An 18,655-nucleotide genomic window follows, 5' to 3' on the forward strand; every position below is an offset into this window, starting at 1 on the left:
ATTTAATCCCGTTGAAATTTTCGTCACTGAAAAAATAAAAAATGAAAAATCATACTGAAAATGGTAAAAAGACAGTTTTAGTAAAACGGCCATAACTTTCTCTCAGAATATCGGATTTCAAAGTTTTTATAGGCGTTGGAAAGCTAATTCAAAGCACTACAACATGGTTTAGGTTTAGTTCTAGGATTTGGAAATTTTGTTAGGTTTTGAGAGCCCTAAAGTCAGATGTTATTTATTTTAAGCACGGATTAGGGCATAACTTGGGCATACGGAGTCAGATTTTGGACTTCGAGTAGTCAACAGAAAGCTCTTGGAGAGCTCTACACATTGGTTCAGATTTGGTGCAAGTTTGGCATGATTTATTTGGTGATATATTGATCTAAATAGTTTATAGGTATATTTTGACTATGGTAACATTGTGAGTTTATGGCATTGGAGATTTAAGATTTGATGTCATTGTATACTCAGTTCATATTCAAATTGGTCTCATGATGATATGGTTATCAGTGTTTGGTTTGGATATGCATGATGACTTGTTGGATCTACAAGTTGTGTAGTGTTGTAAGTGGTCTATACTTACAGGTTGCATTTATGGCTTGGTTATGGGTTGTCTTTGCCCATTGATCTTTCATTATTGATGCATATTCAGATTTGTGGCTTGGATTTGGGTTGTCTATGCCCTAAGTCACAGGATTTGTTGATTCTTTCTTCATGTAGAAGGGATGAGATGTTGTTACCAGATATAGTCATGGTGGAGGATTGTGGTTGACTATTTTATGTTGACAGGTTGGACACTATTGAGAACCAGATGCTTGGTTCATGGATGTGATCATGGTGCCATGGATTTTGGCATGACATGATTGGTTATACAGGTACATCATTGATGTTCATTAGCTTGAATTTTCATATTTGGTTATGGTGGTATATCTTCTTGGTTGAGGATCATGGTTATTTGGTTTCTTTTGAGGAGCTCATGATGTGTACTTTGATTTCTTTGATGGTTTGATGCCTTGGTTGATTCTCATGGTTAGAGGATGTATTTTTTCATCATTATGTCTTGGATAGCTTGGATACACATTTTAGTGGGAGCTTGTGACAGTGATGGGGTGACAGTGCAGGATTAGTTCCTGGTTTGGTTTATATCTTCTTGGTTTGGAGAGGATGGATTTTATGATGCCATAGGTGACTTGGTACCATGGTTGAGTGGGAGTTGTTAGAATTGATATATTTATTGAGTGTTTGCAGATGTTGGAGGTTTGTCTTAGATCCTGTTGCTGTAGAAGTGTCTTTGACATTTGCATGGTGCACTTGTTATCTTCATGGTGTGTGAAGATGGTTAGATCTTGAGGACTCATGGAGTTCTTGGTTATCTTCATGGTGTGTGGAGATGGTTCTTCTTGGTATGTGGAGATGGTTTTTTTTTCAAGGTGTGTGGAGATGGTTGCATCTTGAGGACTCACAGGGTTCTTGGCAAAGGTGTGGTTTATACTTTTATTTGGCATGTTATCCTTGGTGTGAGGATGGTTTCATTATTATGTCATACTATACTCTTGATACGCGTTTAGAGTTGTGACATGTTATGGTGTGTTCATGTGGAGCATGTTATCTCTTTAGTTGATATGGTAAGATCATGTTGTCATGTTTATGTTCCTGAGGCCATGGTTGGAACTTTGACATTGATCTTGGTTTAGTTTCTTGGTATTGAGTACACTGATCATAAGCTGGATACTTCATGATATTGCTATGTTGCATTTGGAGTTGGCATGGATTGATTGGTTACAGGTGCTCATGGATACTTAGAGACGGTGGTGATGCTGATTTCTCTTGGATTAGAGAAGTATTTGTTGGGACAATTGATGGTTTCAACAGGAAGTCCAAGGGGCAGTCACCTGATATGGACTTGAGAGGAGATTGTTCTTAGATGAGTCTTGGTTGGAGACTTGGGTATCTTGATGAGCATTCTCATTCCCCACTCTTGGTCTACTCGGCATTTTGCTACTTGAGAGGTATAGCCCATTGTTTTCTCTCAGTTGCATTATATTTATGCTTGTCTTTCATGGATATGGATCTTGAGCTATGGTACATGAGTTAGTTCTGGAGGGTTCATTTGAGAGATGGTTTTAGCATTGGTTATCTCCATGTGCATACGTTGTTATGCTGGTTAAGTTTGGGAGATGGTTTTATATTGGGCATTTTCCTTGGATTAGGAATGGTTATTCCTTGGTTTAGGAATGGTTTATTGAGTTTGATCTTCTTGTGAGAGGCTTACATCCATGATTAGTTATATGGTATGGTTTGGGTGTTGTTGAGGCTTCTTGTTGGGGTTTTATGGAGGAGATCATACTTGCACAGTTTACATCTAGAGGTGTGTGTAGAAGGACATGATACAGGTTATGATTTGCATGGTTTCTCTGGTCTTGGTTATCTTCCTGGATGTTCAGTTTTTGCTTACATTGGATTTGAGATTGGTTAGATATTGTGATCACTGGTTTGTTCTCATGTATGTCATGTGAGAGATGACATGGTTATTTCTTTATCTTTCCTTTGTTTGTTGTGGAGAACTTGGGAGAGCATTGGAGACTTGTTATGAGAGTTGTTCTTGTAGGATTTTAGTTTATGTATTGTGGATGTCTTTGATACTACATGGATTCACTTCTTTGAGATGTGTTGAGTGGATTGGTTATAGATTTGACATTATCTTTTGCAGTGGGAGCTTCTTGGTATATATGTGGCAGGTATTGCTCTTGAGGCTTGTGATTGCAGGTTATAGATTGGATATGTCGGTGATATGAGATTCACTTGTTATACCTTTGAGGTATGGATAGTTGGATGGGTTTGGCACTTTGTTGTGGGTGCTATTTCAGCTATGGATATTTTTGACAACTATGGATAGATGTGATTACCTTTGGATCAGATTTTTTGTGCTTGAAATTTTAGTTGGTACATGATTTTATGATCTTCTAATGCGACAGGTTGGGTGGTTTTCTCTATGGATGGCTTCTATGTATGTCCAGTGCGAGTGGCATAATAGGAGGTGAGATCATTCATGTTCAAGATGCTGGATACTTTGATTTTGTTGCGGGTACCAGGATGGAGCACTTGGTGTATTTTGATCCATGATGGTGGATGTGCTGGGAGGGATTGTTCCCTTGTTCATTTATGTGGCTACAGATTGACCCTATGCAATGTATACAACAAGTGGGAGATTGTTGAGATAATGGGTGTTGCACACATTGCATAATATTGTTATATTTTATTTTGTTATGTAATGTTGTACCTAGATGGATGTGCAACATGTAAAGATTCCCATGGAATATTCTTGATGAGTTGTATTGTAACATTGTGATAATATTTTATGTAATTATTTAATATTGGGAAAAAGAATTAAATGCCCAATATTAAATGTGGGTTCAGTGGGTTAGGTAGCACATGGTTTTAGCACATGGTTTATGTAATACCACTTAGTGGTTTTGTGGAACTTGCTACTATATAAGCAGCCACAAGGGTAGTTGTTGTAGAGAGAGAGTGACAAGGAGAAGACAAAAGGCAAGAGTCGAGCGGGACAAGGCTTGACAGGTTAGCCAAGGGAGCATTTGTGAAGGTTGAAAGCATGGCATGGGATGTGTGGATTCATGCTTGTTCACATAGTTTGCTCGATTGTGGCTATGGCCATGAAGGCTTCCATGGTTGTATGGAAATGGTATTTTTTACTGAATAATACATGGTGATGGATGCTTTTGGAGGCTGGGTTTTTCCCTCAATGAGGGTTTCGCAGGGTATATCTTGTGTACAATTTTGTGGGTATGTTGTCTATTCTCTTGCATGTGGATTTTAATTCCGTGTTTATTTCATATTTATTATGGGTTATGTGGAAACGGTTATATTCTTTATTTTGAAGGGATGATTAAACACCCCCCCCACACCCCCCTCTTAGAGTTTAATTTTTCTATTGTATTTCCAATAATTGGTATTAGTGCCTTGGTTCTCTAGAAAGGAAATCTTTGTAGCTTTGAGGAAAGATATTGACGATGGAAGTCTACAAGTTGGAAAGACTATTGAGAACTAGAAGATTGAAATACAGTTTTCCCTACATCAGTTTAATGAAGCAAGAGATGAATTGCGCTCATTGAAGAGAAGGAAAGAGATAGCTATTGAAGATAATGACACACAATACTAAGAGATTGACTCTACTAGACTATTTATAGAAGGCAACTCAAGTGAATTTGATACAAAAGTTGCAGATCTGATGGAAAAGAATGGAACCCTAGTTGATGAGGTCAAATATCTTAGGATAGAACAAGAAGTCCAATCAGTATTTTTATTTGAAGTGACTAAGCAAAAAAGAAAAGTTGAAGAGGACAAAGTCATGATTGAAGACGAAAAAAGGATATTAACCAATTTACTGGAAGAAAATACATCATAAGTGTAAAGGATTGCTAGCATGCAATTAGAGACAATGAATCAAGTCATGATTACCAATCATGAATTGAATGGTAAAGACATTATGATCACAACCTTGAGATTATGGAATGAAAAATTGAGTAATGATCTAAGAAGGAAAAAGGAGTTTGCTTAAAGTTTCAACAAATCAAGTGAAGCCATCAAGTATTTTGAGAAATTGATGAGATCTCCTAGATCCAATAGTGATACTAATGGATTGGGTTAATCTGGTATTGAAGAAGGAGAAACATCCAAAAGTGGTTAAAAGTGGTATGAAATCCAAACGTACTTGTCATAATTATGAAAAGTTAGAACATACTGCTAATGTTTGCAGGAGCAAGACTGCAAATCAGAATCCTAAGCAAAAGTTCATGGGTCACTGCCACAAGTACAACAAGCAAGGACATCAAGTAGATGACTGAAAATATATACCATGAGAACACATCAGGAACCCAGATACCCAAAAAATCAATAGGTTTTGAAACCCTAAATCGGCTCCATTACAAATGTAATGCAGTCATTCAAAAGTCATATATTACTATGAATGAACATGAGTGGAAGACTCTAAAGAAGGTATTTTTAGGCATTCATTGCTGGACCTGAAGTTTGGATAGCCAAATTCATACTAAAAATATGCAAAATTTATACTAATGCATGTGATATCCTTTATAATAATAGTTATAATTCCATGCTCTCATCAAGTTTCTCTAATTTGAATAGACTCTCCTACATCTTTATAAACTAATAAATAACTCTTAACTACTTTTAGAACTATCAAAAACTATCGAGGAACCAACTTTGACCATCTTTTTGGCCAATGTAATACATAAGTTTCACTTTGTCAAGCTGACAACCAAGTTGTCAACTCAACAACTTACATCTGGGATTTATGTTTTATGACTCTTTTACATTAAAATGGTCATGTAAAGGCCTTCATTAAACATTGATATAGGAACATCTTGGGTTTAAGGGTCTTAAGAAAGCATCTTGGAAGGTTCAAAATCAAAATCTATTCTAAGATCACTCCAAGTCAAAGTCCACATGTCAAGTATAATAACCAACCAAATACCAATTGTTGCCAAAGAAAGAATCATCAATAATAAAATTCTTGATTCAAATATATGAAATTTTGTCTCTTTCAATCTAAATCTTGTTCCTCTTATTTATTTTCCATGTTAAAGAGAAAGTGAAGGCTATCCTTGAATGGCCTACTCCAAGGAGTGTGATAGAGGTAAGATCTTTTCATGGACTGGCTACATTTTACATAAAGTTCATAAGAAGTTTTAGTAGTATTTGTGGACCCTTGACTGAAACAATGAGAGGGGATAGGAAAGAGTTTAAGTGGAGTATAGGAGTAGATAAGAGTTTTAATCTATTGAAACAGAAAGTTACTGAGCAGTCTATTTTAGCACTTCCTGATTTTAACAAAGTTTTTCAAGTAGACTGTGATTAAAGGAGTGAAGGCATATACCAATGCCTCAAAGACCAAAAGGTATTTTTAAGTAAAGGAATTTCCTTTCACACCATAGAATTTTGAAGCTAGCATTGGTTCTAAAAAATCAAGTTCTCATAAAATTCTCATCGAAATAAATCTCATGAGTGTAAATCTCAATTTAAATCATAAAAGATAAATCATGAAATCCAATCAAATAATCATCATAAAAGAAATTCAAAGATGCCTCTAGTGCACATCCTAACTTGGCCAACTAAAAAATTCACAAAGAAATCCATAAAGAAAACAAACTTCATGAGACTATAAATAGAATATAAGAAAAACATATAGTTTCCAACCATATAGTTAAATTCCATATTATTCTATATTTAGCTTGAGCCATAAAGATGTGTTGAACAACATTATTCTTTAATCATAAATGATTTAATTAAAAAAATTAAAGTATTTAATTATATTTAAATATTAATATCAATTATATGCCTTAAATATTAATATAACTTCTATTTTAGTCTAATATTAATATTTACTTTTTAAATTCATAATGCAACTAGACATAACTCAAATTTAAAATTATAGTATTGATTAAATAGTTTATTTAAACATCTTGATGAGAATGGTGAAGTCTCTTTCAATCTAAATCTTGTTCCTCTTACTTATTTTCCACTATGTGTTTGTTTGTTGGGATCCAGATTACCTCTAGTAGGGGTATCTTTGGACTCTTGCTACATCAAATGATATCAGAGCTCAGTGTTCCTAATGCCAGACATAACCCATACTTTTGATAAATCCATGTGTTAGGAAATTACTCAATTCAAAGAAATTTTGGCTTCTAAACAAGTCTTCATATCTAGATCTGAAGATAAGATTATTTGGGCTCCAACTAAGGATGGCCACTATTTAGTGAAAGAGTTTTATAAAATCTTGCAGCAAAATGAATAGGTTCTTCTAAACTTATATTTCATAAGATACTATTTTCATAAATATCCCAAGCATTAAACAAAGGATGCAGGTGACATGGGGGAACAGAGACCTTTGGGAGTTAGTACAAATTACTCGAATGATGAAAAGGTATGCCTTCGGAATGTTTCCAAAGAAATTGCAAAAAATTGAAAGGCAGATCGAGATCTGAAATCCAAGATGCATGCTCAAAGTAATGATTGATGCCAAATAAGGATGACCAAGTGTTGGAAAAGGATATTACTGACCAAGTGGCTTGAGTACAAAATCAGGTCACCAAGATGTAAATAATGAGGAGGCCAACTTGGAATGATGATAAATCATCTTAAAAAGTAATAAATAGCCAAGTCAGCTTAAAAATTAATAACCATATGCTAAAAAATAGAAATCCCACTCCACTATCAAAAAACTAAACATACTTTATAATGCTTAAAGCAACCCAAAGCTTCATCATGGAATACCTACTTACAACCATAGCCGATTATACATTACAAGGCATATACAAGTAGCTATGCATAAATATGAAATCCATGATGACAACAAGCATGATAAAATATATTTAGTAACAACAAGAAGAACAATCTTATGATGACTCATTCTGAACAATTGCAATAATTCTGAATTTTATATTATTGTTGAAGTATAAAATTATGTATTATTTAACTCTCACCCCATATATATATATATATATATATAGAGAGAGAGAGAGAGAGAGAGAGAGAGAGAGAGAGAGAGAGAGAGAGTTGTTAAAATATATAACTATATCTTAAAGATCTCTATATAAATATATATATGAAATATAGTTCTATATTTTAACAAAAATAGATTATAATTTACAATTGTGTACCTAAATTTTAGGGAGAAAAATGAAATATGTAGAACCTTTTGAAAAAAGGCTCTTATAATACAAAATAAACTGAATCAATCATATTCGAAATATTTAATTTTCATAATATAAAAAATGATAAATAGATTATAAAACTTTAGAAATATGTAAACTATCTAAATATTAATAATATGCGATTGGTAGATTTTAATTAAGTGAGTGAAATGAATACTGATTGAAATGAACACAATAGTACATTGCATGGTATAATAATAGTATAAAATATTAATTCATTTATTTTAGAGAGAAATGCACATAATCTCAATTGTTATGACAATGGCTCTTCTTTCAAAATATGGTGTGTCCCCATCCCATAATGGCGCTGTCTACAGGACAATATATATGCACCATTCTTCAATAAAAGTATAAAAGAGTTCCACTATTTAACACTTGGGGAGCGTGCATATATGTTACCCTTATCCATTGGCTCCCATAATACTCTGTCCCCAGCTCTTCGCTTGAATGGCATCCAAGGAATCGCGAACCTAAGAATGAAAGCGTCATTGAGGCAAGTATCAGTACGACGGTGCGTAGCAAGAAACGAATAATTATTATTACTGCATCGTTTTGGAATATATGCACCCACTTGCTCTGCTTTTGCCTTTCACTTTTATCAAAGCAATTTCCTTGGAATAATTTCCTCAAACCCAAAGCGAACTGAATGTTGCTCTTTAAGACAAGTGGGCATTGCATAATTGATGTACCCTCTCTAAAGTAAAGGATAACGAATAAACTTTACCATTTCATTGCTGAAGAAGCCTCCCTTCGCTATAAATTGTGAGTTGTGGGCTTGTTATATTCAACCAAAGTTTCAATTGCTTTCCTACCCAATTCTATTAAGTACTTCAAGCTCTGCAACAAATCAAAGATGGCAGCTGGACTTGCTCTTGCATTTATCAATGGTGTGGTGGGAAAGCTTGGCGAGATTGCATTGAATGAGGCGTCTCTGCTATTCAACTTCAAAAGTGACTTCAAATGGTTGAAAAACAAGCTCAGGCAGTTATCTTCTTCTCTGCAAGCAGCAGATGATCTTGCTGAGCACACCGAGCCTGGCGTGAAAGATTGGCTGGCAGAGGTGAGGAATATTGTTTTTGATGCAGAAGATATAATTCATGAGTGTGTTGTTGAGCATTTGTATAGAAATAGAAGTCAATTAATCTTTCAGTATAAGATGGGGAAGAGAATTAGAGAGCTCAAAGGTAGGATTAGGTCTGTTACGGGGCTAGATTTTTACCTCGTGCGGCACTGGCGATCTCCCCCAGATGGGACGATCCCAGACTACGCCTGTCTCCTTACTCCCTTAGCTCAGCTCCTGCATACACTTAGTCAGCACAATACAAAATATCTTGCACAGCGGAATAAAGCTCAACACACAATGAACACAGTATTTTGGGGTAACAAGTAGCTTTATTGATTGTCACAAATGGCCCTTGGCCCGTGTTACATCAAGCTCAACAGAATTGTTGATCACTACCCGAGTGCTTGCCCTAGCACCCAATACAAGTTCCCACCCCTAGTTGTGCATCCACTCTTAGAACACTGGCACAACCATATGCACCTCACCCAACCTTGGTTGTTGCTCTTCACGTAGATTCCACACCCCCAACACCCTGTGTCGTTGGAACTTGCCGAAGCAACCCTAATTCTCTCTTGAACCCTGGCTGACTTACACGGATAGGACCCAGGCCTCCCCCAACTGGGGAGCCCAAGTCAAACTGGCTCTTAGCACTTCACTATCTCTACTCTGATTCACATCACCACACTGCAATCTTTGAACACTCTGCTCGTTGATAGCTGTTGTGTGCCTCCTTGCATCTCTGCACCATGACACTTCGCTTTGGAGAATAAAAGCAATCACGTAGACGTTCGTTTCAGAACGGTCGGGGTACTCTTCTTCCCCCTATAATAGTTATAAGTGCCCAGCCCACTCCGCAATAGAAATTGTCCATACAGCCGACAAGCCGCTTAAAGACCTCTATCTCAACCGAGGGACAGCATTTCCCCTTATGCGAATCATCCACCCCTTACATCCTCCCCCACTGAAAACAGGTGACGTCCCTGACGCCGGCAACACTGCCTACGCAATGCTGCAGAGGTACCCAGCTCCAAGCTGGATGGCTAAAGAGATAAGCTGGAGTCTCTGTTAAGAAACTCCAACACTTTGTCTTCATATTTCCACATGTTCTCAGCTCGTTCCCAGGTTGCTTCCACCCTGGTCTGGCCCTGCCAATGAACCAAGAATTCCCTCCACTTTCTGTTACCATATCCCCGATTCCTAACAGCAATCACCTCCTCCACATCCAACCCTGGTCTGTCCTTGACAAACGCTGGCCCTCGTGTTGGAACATTCCTGCTGTCGTCCACCATATCCTGATGATACGGACGGAGCTGGCTGACATGGAACACATTATGAACCCTCATGTGGTTTGGCAACTTCACCTTGTATGCCACCTTTCCTATCTTTTCAACAACTGAAAAAGGCCCATCATAGCGCCTTCCCAATGCTGTACTCAATCCCTTGGGTGGTTTGAACTGAACCAGATCCATCTTCAAAAAGACCCTGTCACCCACTTTGAAATCCACACTCATCCTCCCTGAGTCTGCATAGTGCTTCATTCGTTCAGCAGCCTTGACCAAATTGTGCCTTGCAAGATCTACCTGGTCATGCCACTCTTGCAACCTTTTTCTTGCATCTGGACTCTCTCCTATGTATCCACTCAAAATAGTATGAGGAGTCAGTGGTTGCTGGCCTGTTGCCAACTCAAATGGTGAGAACTGACTCGATGCACTTTTCTGCATGTTGTAGCTGAACTGAGCTGAGTCCAATAGCCTTGGCCAATTGGATTGGTCCGACCAAACAAAGTGCCTCAGATAGTCTTCCAGAATCCCATTGATCCTTTCCGTCTGTCCATCTGTCTCCGGGTGATGACTCGTTGACATGAGTAACTTTGTCCCAATCAGTTTGAACAACTCTTTCCAAAATGTGCTGGTGAACCTTGCGTCCCGATCACTGATGATACTCAATGGAACACCCCAATACTTCACCACATTCTTGAAAAAGTAGTCCGCAACATCCTCCACCTTACATGGTGCCTTGCATGCTACAAATGTGGCATACTTGGAGAATCTGTCAACCACAATCATAATACTTGTATACCCGTTCACATCAGGCAACCCTGTGATGAAATCCATGCTTTCACTTGCCCATGGTCTTACTGGAACGGGAAGCGGCTGCAACAAACCTCCTGGAGGTCTGGTCACCGCCTTGTCTTGCTGACAGATGAGACAACTCCTGACATACTCATCTACATCCCTCCTCATATTCTGCCAGTAGAACCCTCTTTCAAGCAATGCAAGGGTCCTATTCTACCCTGGATGACCTGCCCAAGGACTATCATGACATTCATGTAAGACTTCCCTCCTTACATTCTTCCACTTGGGAAGGTAGACTCGATCCTGGGTAAAGACCAATAACCCATCTTGAATACTGAACTTGCGAGTTCTACCCTCTGACGCTTGCTTGAACAATTCAGCTGCCTGAGAATCCATTTGATATCCTTCCATGATTGTCCTCATGACCTCCTCAGATAATGTCACACGGCTAGCCCCTGGCTGAGCCCCTTGATCCTCCCCAATAGCAACTAACTGTCCCTTTCGACTTAGAGCATCTGCCACCACATTCTGTTTTCCTGGATTATACAGGATCTCAAAGTCGAACTCTGCCAGAAACTCTTGCCATCTAGCTTGCTTCGGTGTCAACTTGGCTTGAGTCTTGAAATAAGTTGAGGAGACATTGTCTGTCTTCACAATGAACTGTGTCCCCAAGAGATAATGTCTCCAAGTCCTGAGACAATGTATGATCCCTGTCATCTCCTTCTCATGGGCAGGATAATTTTTCTCCCTGTCCTGTAACTTCCTAGACTCATATGCAACGGGATGTCCATTTTGCATTAACACTCCCCCAACTGCATAATCCGAAGCATCACATTGGACTTCAAATGAACCTGTGAAATCAGGCAGTGCCAACACTGGTGAAGAAGTGAGCTTCTCCTTCAATCCGTCGAATGCATTCTGACACTTATCTGACCACCACCATTTTCTGTCCTTCTTCAGGAGATCTATCAAAGGGGCCGCAAGCTTAGAATACCCTTCAACAAACTTCCTGTAGTAGTTTGCCAAACCCAGAAACTGCCTCACTTCATGAACATTGTTCAAGGGTTCCCAATCCCTGATGGCTTGCAATTTCTCTAGGTCTGGACGAATCAGACCGTGACCCACTATATGACCCAAGAAGTGCACCTCTTCTTGAGCAAAGGAACACTTTTCCTTCTTCACATATAGTTTGTGCTCCCTGAGCAACTCAAAAACTTCTGCCAAATGTTGCTTGTGTTCCTCCATATTCTTGTTGTATACCAGGATGTCATCCAAATACACCACCACAGACTTATCCAATAGAGGGCGAAACACATCGTTCATGAGCGTGCAAAATGTTGCTGGCGCATTGCATAGCCCAAAGGGCATCACCATGAACTCATATGACCCATACCTTGTCACACATGCAACTTTCTCTTCATCCCCTGCAGCAATCCTCACTTGATAATAGCCCTGCTTCAGATCAAGCTTACTGAACACCCTCGCTCCTGATAAGCGATCAAAACAATCTGCAATGAGTGGGAGGGGATACTTATTCTTGATGGTTAACTTATTTAGAGCTCTGAAGTCGATGCATAACCTCAATGTTCCATCCTTCTTCTTTTGAAACAACACAGGAGCTCCGTATGGAGAATGGGATGGCCTGATATACCCCGCCTCAAGCAATTCTTCCAACTGCTTCTTAAGTTCAACCATCTCAGGCCCTGACAACCGATATGGTGCCTGAGCAGGAGGCCTTGCCCCCGGTATCAACTCAATCTTATGATCTATAGCTCTTTTGATAGGGAGTTGTGTGGGCAACTTCGCTGGCATGAGGTCCCCAAAATCCGATATGACCTCCTCTACTTCTGTTGGAATCGGTGTCACCTTGACTCCTTCTAGCTCATCCCAACCTCCAAGTAGTGCTGCCAAGAACATGGGTTCTTTATCTTTCTTTCTGACTGCCTTATTCATGCTCATAGCTGAAACCATTGGAGCCTTCCCAGACTGCCGCCTATCTGATGTCTTCACCATACATGAGTGTTGCGGATCTAAGAACAAAATTGACTCCAAATGAGGCATCACTGCCACTTTACCCAATCTCAAAAATTCTTGCCCCAAAATCAACTCAAAATCATCCATTTCAATTTCCATAAGATCCATGTGGCCTTGCCACATGCCTACTTTCACTAGTGTGCCTTTCACAACACCAGTTACTCGCTTGGCAGGTGAGTTCACTGCCTTAAAGGAACTTGTGCCCGGTTGCACCTTAAGTCCCAGTTCCACAGCTCTCCTAGCTGAGATATAGTTGTGTGTGGCGCTTGAATCTACCATCCCCATGGTCACCTTGTTATTCATCACGGTCTCCACATACAACAATCTATTCATGTTCTCGGGCTTGGCTGATATAGCCTTCTTCTGTGGTGCATCTTTGACTGCGCCCAACCCTTGGATCACCCCCATCACTGACGATGAACCATCGTTCTCCGCAATCTCATTCTGCGTTGAAGACAGCCTCTATCTCTCTGGACATTCCTTAGCCCAATGGCCTTTGTTGCCGCAGACAAAACACCCCTTGTTCTTTGGGTTCTTGGACTTGGCCTTAGCCTCATCACCACTTTTCTTGCCCGTTTCTTTCTTGTCTTTAGGTTTTGATGACCCTGTCGTCTTTGTGCTTGAAGAAGGTCCAGCTGACTTTGTAGTTCCACTACTCTTCTCGTCATTCTTCTTCTGGAATAGCTTCTTCTCACTTTTCTGAAATGGCCCACTGTTGTTGGCATCCTTGCCGAATTGGTGGTCTTCTAGAATAGCCGCAATGGCAATGGCTTCCTCAGCTGTTTGAGGTCTAGCTTTCCTTACTTCAGCCATTGGCCCTGGCTTCAAGCCGGTTATGAAGAAATGCACTTTCTCTTCCTCTACCCAGTTTGGCATTTGTAGCATATATGTCTGGTAGGTCTGGATGTAATCCCTCAGTGACCCCGTCTGCCTCATATATCTGAATTTATACCTCAGTTCCAAATCTGCGCTCTCGAGCTTAAACTGTTGTTTGAGCAGTGCACTCAAGTCTTCCCAATTGCTCACCGTTGGAACTGGCCTTCCTGCCTTCTGGTCTTCCAGCCTGGTTCTCCACCACAACTTGGCCTCACCTGAGAGACAACAAACCGCCTCATCAAGCTTCTCCTCATCAGTGTAACCTTTAAGTGATTTCAGAAATCTTTCCATATCAAATACAAAATTTTCCAACACCTTGTCATCCCTCTTTCCATCGTAGGGTTCAGGGGGCTTCCTCTTGTGCCCGGCCTTGCTTCCACCTCCTTGAGTGAAGACTGCCTTCAGAAAATCAACCTTCTTGACTTACCTTTGCACCTCTGCTACCAAAGTCTGACAGTCTGAAATCATGGTATTATGCTCCCCTGATAAGGTTTGGAATTCAGCTGACAATGCCGCATGATCATCTCGCAACTTCTTGTGAGCTTCTCCCAAAAGAGCATGATCATCGGACAGTGAGTTGTGCTCTTGCGTAAGAGACTGTAACTCCATTGTCACTCTCCCAGAGTCCTCCAAAATGTCCTTGACATCCGCCTCCAGTTGCCCTATCCTATGAGCTGCGGCTATGTCCTCTATGGACTCCATTCGACTTTCCAAGTCGTTGATTCTATCACTTCCCCTCAGTGTGTTCCTAGGCCCAGTGTTGATATTAGGCCTTGGAGGTCTCCTTGTGGAGTACTCCTCCGATGATGCCTCCTCTCCAGACATCTACTCAGTACTGACTGTCAAGCTGTGGGAGTATCAAGCCGCTTGGCTCTGATACCAACTATCACGGGGCTAGATTTTTACCTCGTGCGGCACTGGCGATCTCCCCCAGATGGGACGATCCCAGACTATGCCTGTCTCCTTACTCCCTTAGCTCAGCTCCTGCATACACTTGGTCAGCACAATACAAAATATCTTGCACAGCGGAATAAAGCTCAACACACAATGAACACAGTATTTTGGGGTAACAAGTAGCTTTATTGATTGTCACAAATGGCCCTTGGCCCGTGTTACATCAAGCTCAACAGAATTGTTGATCACTACCCGAGTGCTTGCCCTAGCACCCAATACAAGTTCCCACCCCTAGTTGTGCATCCACTCTTAGAACATTGGCACAACCATATGCACCTCACCCAACCTTGGCTGTTGCTCTTCACGTAGATTCCACACCCCCAACACCCTGTGTCGTTGGAACTTGCCGAAGCAACCCTGATTCTCTCTTGAACCCTGGCTGACTTACACGGATAGGACCCAGGCCTCCCCCAACTGGGGAGCCCAAGTCAAACTGGCTCTTAGCACTTCACTATCTCTACTCTGATTCACATCACCACACTGCAATCTTTGAACACTCTGCTCGTTGATAGCTGTTGTGTGCCTCCTTGCATCTCTGCACCATGACACTTCGCTTTGGAGAATAAAAGCAATCACGTAGACATTCGTTTCAGAACGGTCGGGGTACTCTTCTTCCCCCTATAATAGTTATAAGTGCCCAGCCCACTCCGCAATAGAAATTGTCCGTACAGCCGACAAGCCGCTTAAAGACCTCTGTCTCAACCGAGGGACAGCATTTCCCCTTATGCGAATCATCCACCCCTTACAAGGTCTACCATTAAAGAGGCAGAGCGGCTGAAGCTTTTTCATGATGTGGCCCATTTAAGTCAGCCCTCTACCAGTACTTCCACTTCTACAAGTGGAGGAGAAGAGTTGAGAAGACCGAGCATCGACCCTGATCAAGATTCCCCTGCAGTGGCTATTGACTACAAGGTGGATGAGATTGTGACATTGTTAGGGAACCCATCTATTACAGTTGTTGCCGTCCTAGGAATGGGCGGGCTAGGTAAGACATTCCTTATGCAGCATGTCTTCAATAGAATCAGACATGGCTATGTTTATTTTGCCTGGATCTCAGTTTCACAGTCTTCTTCTCTTAGAAGTTTGCAAAATGATCTCGCCTCCCACATTGGTTTGGATATAGACAGTAGAGTTTCTGATGTGCGGGCATTAGAGTTAATATATAACAAGTTAGTCGGCAATAGATGTTTGATTGTTTTAGATGATGTGTGGAGCAATAGTGTACAAGGTAGTTTGATATCTAGAATTGGGTTCCCCGTTGGGGGTAATAGCCAGTGTAAAATAGTTGTCACCACCAGAAGTAGAGATGTTGCAGAAAGCATGAATGCCCATGTTTATGAGATGCAACACCTCTCAAAGGATGAGAGTTGGAATCTGTTTTGCTCCGTTGCCTTCCCACATTGTGAGGGAAACAGGCCTCCTCAAAAGCTGGAGATTTTGGCTCGTGGAATTGTACACGAATGTGGGAGGTTGCCACTCGCCCTAAAGACTGTTGCGGCATCATTGGCCAAGCCTTCCCTTACATCAACAGATTGGGAATCGAAGTTGGGGCAGTTAAAGAAGATAAGGAAAACAGAGGACTACATCATCAAGATTTTAAAGCTGAGTTATGACTCCCTTTCTCTCAATCTCAAGTCTTGCTTTGCTTACTTATCTTTCTTTCCAGAGGATACACATATTTCTATTACTAGTTTTAGAATTGGAGGAGCTGTACATCAGGAGTATGTAATATATATGTGGATAGCAGAGGGATGCATTCCCCAAGAGGAAGATAGACAACAGTTTGATACTGGATTAGATTATTTACACCAACTTGAGAATTTATGTTTGCTGGAAGTAAACAGAGTTTATACTAGTTACACTGTACACGACCTGTTGCTTGATTTGGCTGTAGATATATGTAAAGAACATGAGTGTGTATTTGATCTTCCCTCCAAAGAAACAAAGTGCCGCAGGTTGCTACTATCTAAAAAGAGTTTAAATAATAATGCAATTTCAGAAAGGCCTCTTCGTCAGCAACCATTTCTACGCACACTGTCATTCTCTCAGAATTGTGACATTACTAGTATTCCAGAACAGCTGCTGGATCATGCCACATTACTTCGGGTAATCGACTTGAGCCGGACTGCCATCTCCACCTTGCCGAATTGTGTTGGGAACCTGAAGCTTCTCAAGGTTTTGAATTTGTCTCACACGGAGATAGAGGAGGTACCGGATTGTGTGAGAAGACTAAAGAGTCTTCAGTTCCTTGATGTTTCCTTTTGCAAAAAGCTGCGAAGTGTACCTGACTGGATTGGTGAGCTCAGCTGTCTTTCCTATCTCGATGTACAATGGTGCTCTTGTGAGCTTTCGTGGAGTCGTAAGCCGAAAGGATTGTCGCAGCTTTTGAGTCTGAGGACACTGAGATCAGAATGCTTCCCACTGGATGCTGAAGACAATGAATTCTTAAATGTTAAAGATGTAGGTTGTTTGATCAATCTCCGAGAAATAAGCTTCAGAGTAGGACATGTAAGGGGATTGAGAAGTATAGAAGATGGTGCCCTTGACCGCCTGGTCAAAATGAGAATTCTGAAAATACAGAACAAGATTCCTGCAATGGAAGGTGATGGAGAAGAATCCAATCTTCCAGCATTTCCAGAGAAACTGAGTGTCATGAAAGGTCTTCAACAACTTGAAATTGGGCGTTTCTATGTGCAAAATTGGTTATGTGGAATGGAAAATCTGACTCAACTTATCTTAGAAGAGTGTAGCGATTATTCTTCGCTCCAAAAGATGCCCAGCTTAGAATTCTTGTCTTTGGAGGATGATTCGAAATGCAGAGAATTGCCAAATAACTTTGGAGAGAGTGGAGGGTTTTCTAAGCTGTTTAAGCTGCAAATTAAAAACTTCTCTTCTTTGGAAGAGTTGCCCGCGCTAGAGGAAGGAGCGATGCAACGTCTGGTAGTGCTATATATGGAGGAGTGTCCGCTGGTGGAGAGACTTCCGGATGGATTGGAGCGGTTGAGGAGACTGAAGACTATAGGAGTGTTGGTTAGTTATTAACTTTTGTCATTACTAGCAGACAGCCAGCCTCCGTCCAGCCCAACTCTGCCGTCCAGCACCGTCCACATTAAATCACATAGCAGATACTCTGCCGTTCCAGCCACCCACGTTTTTTAATATATGTAATATTATATTTAATGTAGTTTAACATGTGTAAAATATGTTGTGTGTAGAGAGTTCTCATACCTTTTATAAATAGAGGTCTTATGTAATGCATTTGGGCAAGGCAGTAAGGCAATAAAATCAGTTATTATCTCTGTGTATGTGTCTCTCTTTGCCTTCAAATTGGTATCAGAGCTTGAAGAGCTGGGCCTAGGAGCAAAAGAATTATGTGTTGATATATATAACTGCTGTAGCAGTGAATGAAGCTTCTAATGTTTTCTTGATTGCAGCTCATTATCAGCTTCTAAAGTTGGAGACTAGTGGCTACCAAGATTGAGAGTAGAGAAGATCCCAGTTTAATGTTTGAAGAAGGTATGAGCTGATTTCTTGAAGTGAAGTCTAATGTTAAAAAAAAAAATTGTTGAAAGGGAAAAATAAGCATTATAATGTTGTTTGTTTAAGCTATATGTCATTGGCTTAGACTTGTTTGGTGGATTTGCTTTGTAAAGCAAAGTTTAAAATTGTAAGGTGCAGTTGTAACTGTGTATTAATATGGCTTCAGGAAGTAGTATAGCTCAACCACAAATTCCAATATTTTCTGATAAAAATTATGAATTTTGGGCTATAAAAATGAAGACACTATTTTGTTCTCAAGGCATATGGGATCTTATTGAAAAGGGTTTTATTGAACCAGAAGATGAGTCTACATTAACACAAGATGAAAAGGATAAATTACAAGATAACAGGAAAAAGGATGC

General features: G+C 40.2%; 1 protein-coding gene across 1 annotated transcript; it reads left to right on the forward strand.

Annotated features, from left to right (window-relative positions):
- Window positions 1–8,554: 8,554 nt before the first annotated feature.
- Window positions 8,555–18,052, forward strand: LOC149563991 (putative disease resistance protein RGA4). The gene is made up of 2 exons (XM_089827084.1): window positions 8,555–8,945; window positions 15,503–18,052. Exons 1-2 carry the CDS (start codon window positions 8,605–8,607, stop codon window positions 17,793–17,795), a joined length of 2,634 nt encoding a protein of 877 aa, XP_089683210.1. The 5' UTR covers window positions 8,555–8,604; the 3' UTR covers window positions 17,796–18,052.
- The last annotated feature ends 603 nt before the right edge of the window (window positions 18,053–18,655 follow it).

Source organism: Cupressus sempervirens, chromosome 4 (assembly GCF_028749045.1).
Source record: "Cupressus sempervirens isolate cs-2001-9-10 chromosome 4, ASM2874904v1, whole genome shotgun sequence".
In the NCBI taxonomy this organism is placed as follows: Eukaryota; Viridiplantae; Streptophyta; class Pinopsida; order Cupressales; family Cupressaceae; genus Cupressus; species Cupressus sempervirens.

Bases quoted from the DNA above. Each gene is read 5' to 3' on its own strand.
- LOC149563991 (XM_089827084.1), top strand. From the start codon at position 8,605: ATGGCAGCTGGACTTGCTCTTGCATTTATCAATGGTGTGGTGGGAAAG. The intron at 8,946-15,502 runs GTCTGTTACGGG...ACCCCTTACAAG, and splicing joins GAGCTCAAAGGTAGGATTAG to GTCTACCATTAAAGAGGCAG.